Source organism: Tetranychus urticae, chromosome 1 (assembly GCF_039701765.1).
Source record: "Tetranychus urticae isolate SD_2017Ah chromosome 1, NJAU_TeUrti_SD_1.0, whole genome shotgun sequence".
NCBI lineage: Eukaryota > Metazoa > Arthropoda > Arachnida > Trombidiformes > Tetranychidae > Tetranychus > Tetranychus urticae.
Window position 1 is genome coordinate 16,476,331 of NC_142958.1, and position 16,772 is coordinate 16,493,102.

The window sequence follows — 16,772 nt, forward strand, 5'->3', positions numbered from 1 at the left end:
AGTAACACTTTTTCCATCAACTTTTCTTTTAGGATTCACAACCTTTTTCGTCTTCTTCAAGTAAAAGTGTCGATGAACTCAACAATAGCAACAGTAATGGTAACTCATTAAGCGATTCATGGGCAGTGAGAACAGGTTCATCTGCTTTACGTCCATCCAATCCAGGGGCAAGCAAAGTGGACTATCCAATCGACCAGCGTGACGAGAGAACTAAACATGTGAGCTTTGATTGTTCCAATTTAATTCGAAGTAACACAGTTGCCTCTGGACTTGAAACACCGTGCAACCCATCAAGTTCGTCAGCAACACCAGGCAATACCCATGATCACTATCACCTTCAACAACAACATGTTCATCATATTCACCCAACAGATTTATCATCACATCGATACAGTTTATCTTCAGCTTTGGCCAACACAAGTACTAGTTCAACCTCAATGGATCCATTTCTCAATCAACTGTCACCCGATCCATTGAACAGCAAAAACACACTGCTCACCCCGCGATCATCGTACCCTGCCTCAGTATCCGGTGCCAATTACCGTCAGTCTAGTCAACATTCATTTACTTCCAATAATCTTGGAACTCAGTCACAGGAAAGACTGATTACCGGTTCATTTAGATCCATTGAAAGATGCGAATCAATTGGCAACTCTTCCCTGTTCCTGGTTAACCAGCCTAATCATCTCAACTGTCAACCTTATTTCAATCCAGTCTCATCATTAACTCAACCAAATCAACAGCCAACAACACCAATTGGTAGTAAACAGTCACAGGTTCGTTCAATAAGACGAGTTGTAATGAAAACTCATGCAACTCAAACTGAAAGTTCATTACCTTCAGGCAATCATCTGACTGACTCATTACCTTTGCCCGATTATCTGACTTTGTCTCCTCGAGCTTCAGGTTCCAAGTCACCCAGTAAAGAGGATAATTGTGATGCTGAGCCAGATGCTCATTGGAATCAATTGCCAAATAAGTTTATTGATCACGATAATGATTATGAGACCAACTCATCAACCTTTTATGAGTCGAGTAAAAACTTTAGCTGCTCTTCCCATCAACACAGGCAACAATACTCACAACCTCAAGTTCAGTATAAAACTCAGCGAGTCCATCGTGCTCATGCTCATTCCCATCATCATCACTCTTATAACCATCATCAAGCCTCAAATAGGCGAACCAGAAATGATAATGTAAATGAAAATGTAAATAACATTGGAAAAGGTAATCCTAGTCGTTCCAATAGTTGTTTATCTTCATCGTCTCAGGTTGACAGTGATGATGAGGATGAGAATGTGAAAAATAATGAAATGGTAAACCTTGATGGGAGAGAAGCAAAGGGAAGGGATAAAGTTCGTAGCAATTATAATATGCAAGTTAAAGAGTTTATTTTAGAGGAAAGACAATCCAAGGTTAGAACTCGAGTTCGAATGAAGGTCCAGCGAAGCCTGTCAACTTCAATTGATGACACCGAGTTGGCCAAGGAAGTTGATTGGCATTCAACGCCAGCACCAGTCCAAGCAAGTGCATCTGCTTCAATAGCGAAAAATGGAGTCCAAAAAGAGTGTCCAAGTGAAGCTCATTCCAATGAACTTTCAACCAAATTACCTTTAGCACAACCTTGTGTCATCAAGTCAATATCCATTGATCAAATGAATGAACACACCAATTATCATTCCCTATCCAACCTGGATGGATCCAATACTGAGACCAATCACATTTCCTCCCTTCGTGATATCGGCCTTTATCGACGTCATTCGGTTGCAGCCGACTTTTTTACTAGTCCAAATGGTCCAGTACTGTATCCACCGCCAGGATTTGAAGATGGTTCAAGTCCAACTGCAGATTGCAATGAGTCACCTGCTCTTGGATCGTATGAGGTGCGTGACGGAAGAAGTGCATCAAGCAGCTCTTCGAGCAAAGCTTTCGTTTCGGGTGAAGGGACTGATGAAGGTGATCATTCATTGACTGAGATGGATGATGACTACGACTCGCCTACACTGATTAGTGATCTGTCAAGTGCTTTACTCACACCTTCTAAGCAAGGCTTGTCCAAGGAAAAAGAAAAGGTTAAGAATGTTTCAAGTTTCAAGGAAAAAGTGTCTTGGGATGAAAAGACTGGCGATGCAAATGTTCATGTTGATATTGAACAAGCCAATCAACTGAAAGAACCAGTTAAACGCTTATCTTCGGAAAGCTCAGTGACCAACAATTCTGCCATTTCTTCGCCAGTAAAAAGTGAACCTTTTGATAATGAAAATGAAGTTCAATTTTTGAATGAAACGGAATGCTTTGACTTTTCTTCTAAACCAATTGTTCGGAAAACATCAGGAAGTGGTTCATCCATTTATAACACGGCTAATGAAGAGTCACCCAGAGAGGAAGATGATGAGGATGAAGATGAAGGAGGAAAAGAAAATGTCGTTAGAAGAAAAGGTTTCGATGAAAGTGAATACCAAGAGAATGATGATGAAAAGGAATTTATTCAGCCATCATTGTCTTCCACTGAACAAAATGATTCAACTCTAACGATTAAATCCGTTTCTCCATCAACCAAGGCTGACGGTGAAGTCGAATTGAATAAAACTCTGTTCGACTCTCAAACTGAATCAAAGGTAACCATTGAAATTAATCTTTTCTTTTGTTTCATTTTCTTTTCAAACTTGATTGCAATCAAAGTTATAATTTGAGTCGACATTTTGATATCAAGTCGAGTTTGCTACAGAATCGAGAAAGAATCACAATTTCCAACTCTAATCATGTTCCTGATGTGATACAAGACAATAAATAAAGTTGAGCTTTTTTTCTGTGTCAACATGAAACTATTAGAAAATTAGATTCTCACCATCATTTATCAATTCATGATATTTGGAAGGAAAAAAAGTCAGAGAATTAACTGAATCCCAGAAAATTGGGTGAAAAAAACAATGTAAATTGAAAGAGAAGAGAAGAAAAGAGAGAAAAAGAAAAGCTCATGAAAATGATGGAACAAGTCAATTGGAAGAATGGAAAGAAATTGACAATGGAATAGCAATTAAAGTTGCTCATGATTATCTGAATGAACTAATTGAAACTCGAATTGAATGGAAAGGTAACTTTGATTGAATCAACAATATGAATAGCAAATGGATTGATGTTCAATTGGCAAACAAATTATTATAATGAGAACATTTACTCGACTGTTTCCAATGAAATTTGTGATTACTTTTGATTACATCTTGTCAATATGGTTTCATGTTTTCATATTCATTTATCCAGCTCTTTTCTATCATGAAATGCATTTATTCGTTTGTCAGTTTTTCGGGTTCATCATTTTTCGTTTTCACAAGAGAAATAAGACTTTTCCAAGGAAAAAAAATTCTCAATGATGATGGTAATGATAATGATGATGAGAAATGGTTTGCTGTGCGATATTGTTAACAAATATCAAACTAGTCAAGAGTTTTTCCTTCTTCAGTTTGCCTTTATTGGTGAATTCATGAGAAATAAAGGAAAGAAAGGAAAAGATGAGCAAGAACAAGTTGATGATGGAACTCGAGAAAAGGGAAACCAGAAGGTTATTGATCGAATCTGATGAGGATCATCACAGATACATGGATTGTAATCAATCTGGAAAATGCCAAATAATATTTGAAATATGATTTTCTCTTTCGAACAAAAAACATTTATTCTTTCGTTGAAAATTCCATTAATCTTTCATGCAAATTCACAGCATTCCAAATTCAATTGTAAATATTTTTGATTCTTGGTCAAGCAAAGTAGAATTTTTTTCTCTCGAAAGAATCATCTTTTAGCCTAAAGACATTATCTGAAATAGAAGACTGAAAAACGAAAATAAATCTTTTGAAAATTCTGTAATTCGATAACAGGAAACTTGCTAACATTAGACCAAACAATTAAAGTTAAAATGGATAAAAATTGAATCAATGATTATTTGAAAATGAAAAAATGTAACTAAAATTTGATCTGATTCAATCCTTTGGTGAACTCCCAGTGAGAATAATTTTCCCTCCCAGATTAAACTTTGATATTTGACAATAATAAATGTTTTTTAAATTACTTTGTAGTGAAAATGAATATTTTTGAATAAAACTTGAAACGTTTTACAATTCAAACTAAAGGTTAATCTTGGATTGTATGATGGATGAATAAGTATTAGAACAATTGACAAAAATTTTAATGAATTGAGCGAGAAAACATTCTCACTGAGTGTGCTTAGAACCCATACATTTGAATGTTATATTTCACTCTCTGAAAAGTAACAATAAGTTTGAAGCATTGACTATCAATTTATAGATAGTTTGTGAATTGGCGAATTATTTGCTTTAAGATGAATCTATTTTCTTGAGTTGGTTGACCAGAGATGAACATAGAAAAGACTGAAGCACAGATTAATCCAAATTCAGTGAGGTTTATTACTCTTAATCGGTTCGAATTGTATATTAAGAGATTAATTTGGATTTGAGTTTGACTAACGAAGTGAAACATTTTATGGCTGATTGTGACCACAGTTTCCTAATGTTTGGTATTTTCCAGATCTCCAGACAATCTTTCATTGAAATGATGGATTGAGGTTAATTCTGTCACTCCTTTCGATTTAAAAGAAAATCAAATAATTTCTGTTTCCACACAATTTTGCTAATTTTAATGGGAACGCAGTTGCAATTGGTTATTGAATGAAACAATTTAAATTATTATCCATTCAACATGAAGATAATTGAGTTAATGAAAATGTTTACTTTGTTTGGGTTTCTTTTGATTTAAAATTTCCTCCCTTCTCTTCACTCCCATCCAAATGTAATTATAGTTGCCGGGAAAAGCCAGTTGATAGGAAAGAGGAAATAAGTTGAAACCTAAAAATACTTCCAAGTTTTTAGTTTTTTTATTCCATGAAAAGAGAAACGAACTTATCATTCCCATCTTCATAATCATTCTTTATCTTCTTTCCCTTCCCAGGGTTAAACTTAAACTGTTTACAATAATAATGAGGTTAGAAATTATTCAGATAATAACTATTCTGATAATGAATTCTGCAACAGGGAAATCCATTAAAATCTTGATCAACATTGTTAAAGGAACAAAGAAAAGCAAAATTCTGCCTTTTATGTTTAAAATTTAAATGGTGAACGATTCAAGCAAAATTCAGAAGCTAAAACATAAACATTGGAATAATAAAGAAAACTTGTTCCATCTTCATTGAAATTCTGATATTCACTTAAAGCGATATAAGTTGACGAAAAGAAAAGCGAAAATGCAAAATTTCCATCAAAATATTAGTTTATGACGAAATTTGGTTTCAATAAATCGATTATCTATTCAGTTTTGTGAGAAACTTTTTCGCTCATTTTCTCGACGAAAAAACTTTTCTTAACCTTTCGTTCCTAGGAATGTTGACAGAATTTCATTTCAAGAAATGGTCAGTAAATGGACTTGAGTGAGAAATAAATTCTAATCTATTAGTTATTAGATAACGAATGTGAAGGAAAAATTAATGGCTAATAAAAATGAATTCCCTGAATTTCAGTGGGCAGCAACAAAAAGAATGGAATAAATGTTCACTTTTTGCCGTTAATTGACATTCAGTCAACTTTGTCTTTTCATGAGCCACTCATGATTACCCTTTTCATCTTCTTACTTTTTCCCATCAAATTATATCAGGTTATCACAATTATCTGGGTCAAAGTGATTATTTGTTTATTAATAAAAATGCTCTTAACATGTCTTTATAATCTCAACATGAGATGCTCAAGTCAACTCATTCTTTCAGAATTTGCAATATTTTCTCTTTTCTTTTGTCTCTTTTTTTTGCTCCCTTTCTTTCGCCTCTGTTGACATGATAAGTTGTTTGATGAGAAACAGAATCTCGATAACCACAGATGAAAGGCAAACAAGTTGATGACAAAATATAAGTCACAAAAATCATGATAATCTTGAATAAATATAGACTGAAAAGGGAAAGAGAAAAAGCAACAAAAGAAAAATCAGAATAAAGATGGTCCAAGTGTCAACATATTGACCTTGATCTGTCATTCAGAGATTCATGATGAAAGAGAAAATGAATTTGTCAAGGAATGGAACAAAAAGGAACAAAGAATCATCTGAACACACGATAAATCAAAGCAATCGGCAGTTCAGAAGAAAAGGAAAAAATGTAAATTCATAATTTTTCCAATGAAATAATTCGTCTAATCGCAAAGTTCATCTAAAGATGCAATTTCTTTTTCCATGCAATTCACCAAATATTCAAATGTTGAAATGAGTTAATTCTAGTTTCCATCAAGTTGAAGAATGAGATTATTTATTTTGATGAAAATTTGAAAACAACTTTTCATTTCAAATTTCGATTGAATTTTGAAATTGGTTAAACAATTTGTTTCATGGTTCAATAAAAAGTATTATTCCGACTGTAAATTTACTTTATCAATTTTGTTAACATTTCAATTCAAATATTGAACCAGTTGATTTGGAAGTTATCAGCAAGTTGAAAGTTTAAATGCTTTTCTGTTTTTAAAACATTTACAGGGAGTTTAAGTTATCAGTGTTGATATTGAATTGATGATTTGGTGATGAAAAGGAAATCACAAGATATTGTTGATAAATGATTACATTAATTGATCTTCTGTGATTCCCTGCAAGAAATGAGATTCTTTTCAACTTGTTTTTTCTCTGATCGTTATTTCTTCTTTCATGGATATTGTTGAAAATGATTCAACTGTTATTGTAAGAATTGTAAAGAAGGGAATATTATTGAATGTGAATATAAGAGAGAAAAAAAGTCAAAAGAAATTTGATTTAGTTTATGTTTCTTTATTTTCAGGGTTGAATTTATTTGAAATTTTGAAGGATTGCTTCAGGATTCCCAAGGTTCACTTTGCAGTTGCTTTAAGTAACTCCAAGTGTTTCCTTGTGAAAAGGGTCAACTGGGATAACTTGGAAAAGAGCAAGAAAATGAAGGAAAATTCAATGATGATCATGTCGATGAGAGAAGTGAAAAGAGAAGCTGGATAAAGGAGAAAACAAGTGAAAAGGAACGCAAAGGAAGAGGAAAAGGAAGCAAATTTATCGCTTCTAATTGAATTCATCATCAGGCTTGTTCCAATGCTTTCTAAGATGATTTTATCTTCATTTTCATCTCAAGATTTTTATCGATATCCTTTTCATTATTCTTCTAGTTTCCAACTTCCTCTTTACCATGCCAATCACTTCGATCCTTCAATTAACATGAATTTTCCTTGTTTGTCTTTCAATCTTTTTTATTCATTTTAGCTCAACATTGAAGGTTGAAAGTAAAAGGTGTTCATGAAGCTTCTTGACTTTACGTTTTCAGTTTATCTTCGAGTATTCGCTGGCAATTTCCATGAACCATTTTGTTCCAAAAATTTTATTGCTTATTAGCTATGAGTTGAAGTGATAATTTCAAAATTGATTTTGGAGCTCCAATACATCATGGAATTGAGAGATTTTAAGTTTATTTTGATGTCTTTAGCATGAAACTCAGTGTTCTTAAAGAAAAGCTTTTTATATTCATGTTTTCATTTTCATTATTTGGTTTGCTATTCCAGTCAATGCTGTAACTGAATTTCGATGAAAACATTTTCAATTCGATTTTCCATTAAATTTTCTATGATCATGCTTTCATCAGGATATGTGATTCAACTGAACAATGTTTCTAATATCTTTTTGTCCAATAACCAACTGATTACTTTCAAATGTATTATTTTACCTCAGCTTTAAAGATTATGTCTATTCTCATTGGCTTATAAACTCTTAATTTTGGGATTTCTCGAAGATCTTCACCTTTTTCGCTTTCTCATTCAATTTAAAATCTGTAAAAAGTACGGAAGTAATTTTGGCATTTTTCTATCATTTTTGATAGCAGGCTTTTAAACACTTTATTGAATGCTTTTGAACGATGAATGGCGAAATGAAGTGAGAGATAGTTTTCATTCTGAAACTTGATGCATTCTATTGATGAATTTTATTGAAACATAAGTCGTTCAATGAAAATTGTTTTATTTTTCAGGTTCTACTAACTCCGATTGGATTGCGAGTTAGACGAAAATCTGGTTCATTGAGTAATAAAAGTGGAAATGATGATAAGCTTATTGATTTGGGTTCAAGTGATGTTGAACTTGAATGTACTGGTTGGCGCAAAGAGCTTGTCGAATCTCCTCTTTCGGATTCTTTGATTTCCAAAGGTTCTTCAGATCAAGAGCTTGATTCGGAAACTCAAGGTGTCAACAGTGAAACAGTTACTCCTATTCATGAAGTTTTCTCATCAGATCCTTCCTCAACAGGACGTGATTATGCCACAATCGTTGAAGTTGCAAGAATAGCTTCAATGGGTTCACCAACATCAACAGAAGTGACAATCAAGTCGGAAGAAGAAGAAGAAGAAGAAGAAGAGGAAAACGAAAGTGAAAATGTACAAAAGTTTGAAGATGATAAGAATGGGTTAGAAGATGAGATGGAATTGAAAACGAAAAGAGTAAACATGAATTTGGAAGAAAAGAGGAAAGAGAATAATTCAAATAATCCAAATGAAACTGGTCAAGGATCAGAAGAGAGTTCAATTGATACTTATGAAGTAACACTGACCACAATAACAATGGGAACAGGAGCTTCATCTTCAACAACAACAGCAACTTCAAATTCAAATGATTCAACAAATGCTGGTGAAGATAGTGAAGGTGATCCAGTTGAATCGGATAATTTGGACATTTTCTCGTCAGATAATAACAGTAATAATACAAATGAGAAGGAAGCCTTTTCGTTGACTGCATTGGGATTGTTTTGTAGACGCACCTTGTCGGGCGAATTATCCACTGTATCTGAAGTTTCGGAAGAAATTTCAGGCCTTAAATCACTTGAGCTTTCAGGTCAATCAGTTTCACCAACTCCAGGTCTTAAAGAGTCATCTTCATCAGAAGGAACATTAAATAACAAGGAAGACGAAGTGTGTGAAGAAGGTGAAGAGGATCAAAAGAAGGATCAGATTAAGCAAAGTGATTGTGTTCAAAAGAAGGTTTCTTTATTGGAACTTCCTGACAGAACTGAAGTCAGTTCACCTTCTTCCTTTTCCGATTCAACAACATCGGGTTCATTCTTGATCGATGGTCAACCAGAGTCTAACTTGCCGGATGACCAGTGTGAATCAAAGACTCCAACTGAAGAAACTATTGAAAGGGAAATTGATTCAACGAAATGTGATCATTTCAATGAGAATCGTAAACGAGTTAAACTTTCAGAGGAAACTTCAATTCTTGGTGAATCAGTTGAGGAGCAAATTGGTGAAATGGTTGACGATGATGATGATGATGATGATGATTATAGTGATAAGTGTAAAGGCTATCATTTAATGGAGGAAAGTGAAGAAGTTAAAAGTAATAATCATCAAACTGGTGTTCATTTCGATCTATTGGGTGATAAATCGTCTGGGAATAATAACGTTAAGGAAGATGAGAGGGAAGAGGAAGAGAGAAGGATGGACAATACGGGTGGTGAATCATCACAGGCTACTGAACAGGATATGGCTCGTTTGGAATTTTCATTGACCCAGCAAAGTTCCCAGGAAATTGATGAGGAATCGTTATCGATGGGAACTCATCATAACAATAAAGGTGTAATAACAGGATCACAGGTTCACCATGCAATTGAAATGAATTCATATTCTCATGAATCACCAGTTCCATGTAAAGAATTTCAAGAGAACCTCAACTCTACTCCCAATGAAACCAACAATAATAGTAATGAAACTAATAATGTTCCAAGTAATGCTAATAACAATAATAATAATGGTGATAATATTTTTCCAGAAGCTTCAAGTGGACTTCAAGGTTCCAGTTTAAATAAGAAATTACGATTTATTGAGAGTAAAAAGAGTGCGTCAATGGGAGCATCAGTAGACAGAAGTGATGTTGAAAGTTTAGTCAAAATGAGTGATGAACAACAGCAACCCAACAACCATCATCATCATGATAATAAACTAGTGTCTTCTCGTCCAACTGGAACAGCCAAGGTTTGTGCAAACAACGGTAAGCGACCACCGTTAGAAAGGCGAACCCGATCATTGACTCGCTCACCGGGTAAATCACTCAGTCCAGTCCCATTGTGTACCCACCAGTTTACCTGTAACCATTGTGGTGAAAGTGCTTCCCATGGTAGTCCATCAACAACAACCAGTAGTCAACCCAGTCCAAGTCAAGGGTCTTGCAGTGCTTTAAGCACATCTTCACATGGGACTCGTAAAGGAGCCACTCGGTCACCCCATCCATACCGCAAGTCAGCCACCATTGAAGACATGTTGAGCTACCGTAAGGACGATGATGAAGACATTGGAGTTTACTCGGATGCTTACAAGTCATGCCCATGGTTTTACATTGGTCATCATGATGAGCTTCGTGTTTGGGGTCAACGTAGACTTGACAAACAAGAGCAAGTTGATGAGGCTTGCAAGGGGCGAGACGGTTTAACCGAGAGTCCACAGGGTGACATCGAGTCAACACCTTCGGAAAAGGGATTCAAGAAACACTATGAAGCTGTAACTCACCGAATGATTCATCGCAAGGCTTCCATTGAAATGTACAAGAAAATTTTGGACAATGCGTTTAGTAAGTGTTTAGCAAAATGCAACTTTTTCCTTGTTTCTCTTTCCATTTGTAAAATCATTTTTCTTTGTACTTCTTCCTTTTAGATGTTGAAAAGTCTGTTATAGTTGAACGTCTCAATGGTGAATTTGGATTCAGAATCCATGGGAGTCGTCCTGTTGTTGTCTCTGCTATTGAAAGAGGTAAGAAAAATTGTTCATGTTTCAACTTTCACATGGATTAAATTGTTGATAACACAACTTTTGTTGACACTTTTCGTTTATATATTTTCTCCTTTTTCCTCTGAAATGATTTCATTTCCTTTTCTCTTCGTTTATCTTCTTTTCCCTGTCTTTACCAATTTAGGAACTCCTGCTGAAAGTTGTGGCCTTGAAGTTGGTGATATTGTTGTTAGTGTTAATGATATGAATGTTCTTGATGCTTCCCATTCTGAGGTTGTCAGATTAGCTCATGCAGGTAATGTAACACATAACAAGTTAAATTTAAACGCACGATAATAACATTCGGAAATTATGCTTTTGCTTTTATCTTCATTTCAAACAGGATCAGAAACGTTGAAACTTGAACTTGTGCGAACCTGTCAAAAATTGAAATCAGCTTTGAAAGAGTTGAAAGATGACGATGAAATATTCAGTGGATACTTGAACCGTAAATCACCCAGCTTAATGTCATCCAATGTTTCAAATGAATCTCTTTGCTGGAAGAAAAGGTGGTTTGTTTTGAGGCCAGATTATTGTCTCTATTGGTACAATCAACCAAAGGTTTGTCTCGATATTTCAATCTCTTTATTGATGTTATTCATAACACTGGCATGAGTTATAAACCGATAAAAGTTCAATGTTGTTTAACGATAAATCTTAGTTTTATAGTTTTTAGAGAAAAGAACCAAAGAATTGGACTTTTGAAATTGCAAATTCTGATTAAAAATTGATGGGTTTAACCCATTCAATGGTTTCTTTAGTACCTGAAAACCCAGAAATCAATATCAAAATGCATGAACCGAAATCAAGTTCATTTCCATTGACAAGTTTTGCTTGATTTTCGTAACTTCATTTTATTCTTGGAGTTGAGTTGCTTGATGGGAATAAAAGAAAGTTTAGTTTTGTTTATTTCTTGTAAAGAAGTCTAAAAAGTGAGTTATTAGAAAGCAATGAATCACGAACTAGGCATTGTTGACGTTCAAACGACGATATCTTAATTTTCTTGTACTACAGTGAGTTTGAAGGATAGTGTTTTAAGCCTTTTTTGTGGTTCAATTGACCATTTTGATCGATTCTTTCCACAATTGATCGAAAGATGTAAGACTAGAAAAGAAGTTAAAAGTTTCCTTTTGATCTTCTTTTAGGTTATTTGACAACGAAAACAAAAGTAGAGCAGGATTGATCTGTACTTCATGGAATTAACTGTAAAAAATTTCAAAGCTGATTGCCTTTTTACTCACAACTTGCTAGTTTTGACAGCGAATCCAAAGTTTTCATTCAATTTGTTCAAGAAGAACGCTTTTTTTGTGTAAAAAAACTAAAACTGGAGCATAAAAAGTGCGTCAATCTTGTTTTCTTGAATTTATCACTTTTCTCAGCAACATTGTTAGCTTTTTTACAATATCGTTAAATGATGCCAGTTAAACTTTAATCTGAAAAAACGGACATTAATCTTGTAAACAACACTTTAATCAACACTTCACAATTTAGTTTTGAAAAAAGTCTATTCGAGCATTAAATTGTTTTTTATAAAAGTTGACGTTTAACGCCATAAAAAATGGTTCAAATCTTTTTTCGTTTTCAAGATTTTCTTTCAAAAAACATGGCAATCCCGATTTTCGAATAACCATTTTCAGTCAATCCAACCAGTAGCTCGAGAGTTCAATTAGTTTATTAATTTTCCCAATTGTCAAGGTATTCATTCAATTTTATTTGTGCAATAAAATTGCTCCAAATACTACATGAAAGGTAATCAATTCTGCAAATTTGATGCAAATTGAAGCAGACTGAATGTTTTTAGCGAAGCAATTTGGAACATGTTGCAAAAAATTAATCAGCGAAAGTGATTATTCATCATGAATGTATCATCTGAATCAACATTTTTCAACAGTACGATTGGAAAGTGAAGAATGAGTGAAAAAGGAACAGAAAAAACTTGGCTCTTTACTTCATATTTGTTTCATCCAAAGTGATTTTCTGCTGAAAATTAAGTTTTTGATTAAATTTCGTCTCATTTATTCTTCTATTTTTTACTCTTGTACAGACCATTGATCCTTTAGGAGTAATAAACCTACAAAATTGTACAATCACGTTGATACCTCCATCCACAGTGAACCATTGTGAGAATCGTTATTTACTTCGGATCGACAAAATGGATGGTCCATCGAACTACTTAAGCACAACAGTCGAAGAAAATGCTCAACGTTGGTTACAACATTTATCATCGGCAGCCAACAAAGTTAGTCGAGTAAGTTCATCCAAAAGTCCAATCATGTTAAGTTGATCATTCGCTTACAACCTTTGGCTAAAAATTAAGTTGCAAAAGGTTCTGATGGATATAATTCGATTGTTTTTCAATCAATACATTTTGTTATAATTTTTATTGCTACTCTAAAGCCATTATCTTCTCTTGGCATAGCATAAACTTTTTCATTATGCTAATTCACTTTAGATCCAAGATGAGCCGAAATATTCAGAGACAATTTTCTGAGCTAATTTTTGGTTCTCTTGCTTAATTTCTGGATATTAAGGATATCAAAAAGGCTCAGCTCAGCAAAAGCAATGGAATCTTTATGGAAACGACTTGAATACAAAGTTCAGAAAGTTTAGAAATATTTTCCTAGTATTTGCCTATTAACTCAATGTAACATAATTTTTAACCACAGGTTACAAACGACAAAAAATTGATATTTGCATTTGTACAAGCGAATCAGTTTCTAATTCAATCAAGAAATTAGCTTGAAAATTCATCCGCTAGCAAAGTCTAATTCGTATTCAGTCCCAGCAAAGAATCCAAACCTTGAATTTTCTCTCTTTTCAACGATTCCTGTCATCTTCATCTTTATCATCTCAACCATCTTCATCCTTTTCGTCCACTTTTTTGCTTCTTTCTTTCTACCTAAATGAGTTTTTATTCCATCAAAAATTCTTTCATTTTTTGCTCATCTTTCACCTCACTTGTAACTCATCATGTTCATAGTCTCTTGAACTGATTTTAATCAAAAATTGATTGAATAATCGTAATTGATCAGCATTTTTTCTTCTTTTCTTTTCTCTTCTAGACCAACTCTTATATTGAAAAAACACTTCGCTGTATTCACATTAAACCTTTAGCCATAAAAGACTTCGATTGTCGAGGTTATCTCGGAATTTTCGGACAAAAACGGAAACTTTGGAAGCAAAGATATTTTGTCCTTAAAGACGCCTGTCTCTATTCATATATAGATTTATCATCATCAACAGCTTTAGGTAAGAAGATGAATACAATAGAAGATGGTGAAACAGAAAATCCTTTTTTCTTTATCCAAACAATTTAAACTGCCTGACAAGTTATCCAACAGTTTTGTGTAACAATGTCAAGAATAAGTTCATTTCTGTGTTTATCAAGTAATAAAAATGTTATCAGTGTAACAAAAAGAACAAAGTTACATTATCATGTTAGCTTATTGGATTGAATGGATGAGCATAATCGGTAAAGAAAGGCTATGAAAAGAAGGAGAAAAAGAAGAAGAATAAAATAGAAAAGGCAGAATTTCCATGAAAAGCTGTTCAACAACATCTGACTGATTCTTGATTCTTGAGCTGATGAGACAGAAATTTAAGAGTAAAATTTTGTCACAAGATTGGCCAAGAAGAATGTTGAATATTGAATGAACAAAAAAAACTTCACTCGGAAGTAATGTGATATTCCATCTTTCAATCATGTTTTCTAGACTTTTTGTTACTTTTAGTTCGAAACTTTTTTTTATCGTTTCCTTTCATTCTCACCCTTTTCAGCCTCATTAAAAGATATTTTATCACACTTTTTTCAGGAGTTTTTTATCTTCACGGATGTAAAGTTCAAAGTACTTCATTGGCTGGTAAACGTAATACATTTGAGATTATTCCTTGGGATCGAAAAATGAAACATTTATGGCTCATGGCTGAATCTGAAATTGACAAGAAAAGGTATTTGCACAGAGAAAAAAAAGAAAATATTGAAGTTCGAAAAAAATGTTTCAACTTTACTCATTTAAAGCTTCATATATCATCGAAAACATTACAAGTTGCTCAAGATTTTTCATGTTAATTGGTTCTGTGATTTCACGAGAAAATAAACTTTTTTTATTTTCCTTGTTTTGCTTTACAGATTGAGTCAGTTCATGAAGTTTACAAATTTCAAAAACTATTGAAACTGATTAATCGCAAGATACAGAATTGAATGAAATCCATATTATTTTGATAGCCTTTTCATCATTTTCCATGTCTGTAGTTGTCAGAATTTTTTGCCGTTTTTCTTTTGATCAAATGCTCACAATTCAAGAGATGAATTTTCTTGATCCTTTTCATTGTTTCGTTTTTAGATGAGTGCCTTTTCAAATGTAATAACTGTTTATTAATTTCATCTTGAAATCCATTTATGTTTCCATTTTACTCCCAGTTCCAACTCCCAGTCTTGTTGCAACTTGAGTGTTCAACTTTTATCAAATTATTCCTTTTTTTCGAGAGGTTATTAATTGACCATCATGAGAAGGAAAACATTTTTTTCTGAGCACATTTTGAGAAACTGTTTGGTTTATTCCAAGTGATTGGTCAACAAAACAATTAACTTTTCTTTTACTTCTCAGATGGCTGGCTGCATTGGAATATTCAATTGATCGCTGGATTAAATTGAACTAATCAATGAAACTGTTAACAATTTTGCGGATAATTTTGTGGATTCAAGTTGGGTTCATTTGATTATCTCAAAGACTTTGGTCAACAGAAGTCCCTCCAAAAGTATAAATGAAATTACTAATTGTAATTACAAGAGATCTATCCAATCAATTTTCATCCTCTTCCAATAATTATATCAAAACAATTTAAATGACCAATTTGTGTAAAATACTTTCCATTCTCATCGAGAAACCTTTAGTAACTTTTAATTAATCTGATTATTCATTTAATTAATTTTACAAATTCTAAAGTAATCTTCTTCCATCATGTACATATAACACATTATTGATATGCAATTTTATTCCTATTAATACTTGATTGTTATAAATAATGAATATATCTCTATGTTTATATTAGACTAATTGTTGATGCAATTTTATCTTGTTTTAATAATGTAATAAAAATTTTAAAAATAAAACATAAACAATGTACAAAAGTATCAAATTATCATTTTCTTTTAATTGAAATACTGCAACTGTTTTGGTCTTAAAATTTTTGATATTTTATCATTTGATCACGGTGGACGAATGCTGAATGCCTCTGACTTAAGTTGAGCCAAAGCAAAGTGCTAAAGCAATTTTTGCCAGCTTTTAATCATAACTCAATAGATATTCTTGATTGAGTCCAGTTATTGTAACCAAGCACTTGAGTTAACTGGTAATGTTTTGGGATAATTTGTTTACAAAAACTAGCGGAACCCACGATCATGACTGATCGTAAGAAATACGGTAGCAGCCATTCTACAGATCTTGATATAATGAAGTAAATATAAACATACTCAGAACGCAAAATTGATTGTTGGTTTTTATGATCGAAATATGTTCAATATATTACTGAATGTGACGAAAATTAAGTTATAATTTTTTTTCATTTGCCAATACAATGTTTCCGATATTTGAATCGATTGCGATACATACATAATTACGTGAAAGATCAAATCTGGAAAGTGAATTACATATTATGGTGAGAATTTACAAAACTTCTTTATAAACAATGTTTACTGTTTTGTTTGAAACGGGTAAATCATTTCCTCTGTTTGGTAGTTGTATGAATAGATTTGATCCTAGTGACACGCGTGATAACGCAACATAAAGTTGGCCATGGGAGAAAACAGGTTCAGGTAAATATAACCCAACTTTATCAAGCGTTTGGCCTTGTGATTTATTTATAGTGATCGCAAAGGCTAGCTTGATGGGAAATTGTCTACGTTTCATCCTGAACGGTAATTTAGTATCAGATGGTGTCAAATCGATTCTCGGGAGGTAGA

The 16,772-nt window shown here is 33.3% G+C and overlaps 1 protein-coding gene across 1 annotated transcript in view; it reads left to right on the forward strand.

Moving 5' to 3' along the window:
- The window catches only part of LOC107359058 (uncharacterized), a 64,725-nt gene extending 48,781 nt beyond the window's left edge, over positions 1-15,944 (forward strand). The window contains exons 5-13 of the mRNA XM_015925504.3: positions 33-2,618; positions 8,027-10,613; positions 10,697-10,792; positions 10,956-11,066; positions 11,154-11,371; positions 12,855-13,058; positions 13,873-14,059; positions 14,623-14,758; positions 15,418-15,944. Of these exons, the coding sequence (XP_015780990.2) occupies positions 33-2,618; positions 8,027-10,613; positions 10,697-10,792; positions 10,956-11,066; positions 11,154-11,371; positions 12,855-13,058; positions 13,873-14,059; positions 14,623-14,758; positions 15,418-15,469 (6,177 nt within the window). The 3' untranslated portion in view covers positions 15,470-15,944. The remainder of the gene's footprint in view (positions 1-32; positions 2,619-8,026; positions 10,614-10,696; positions 10,793-10,955; positions 11,067-11,153; positions 11,372-12,854; positions 13,059-13,872; positions 14,060-14,622; positions 14,759-15,417) is intronic.
- Positions 15,945-16,772: the final 828 nt, after the last annotated feature.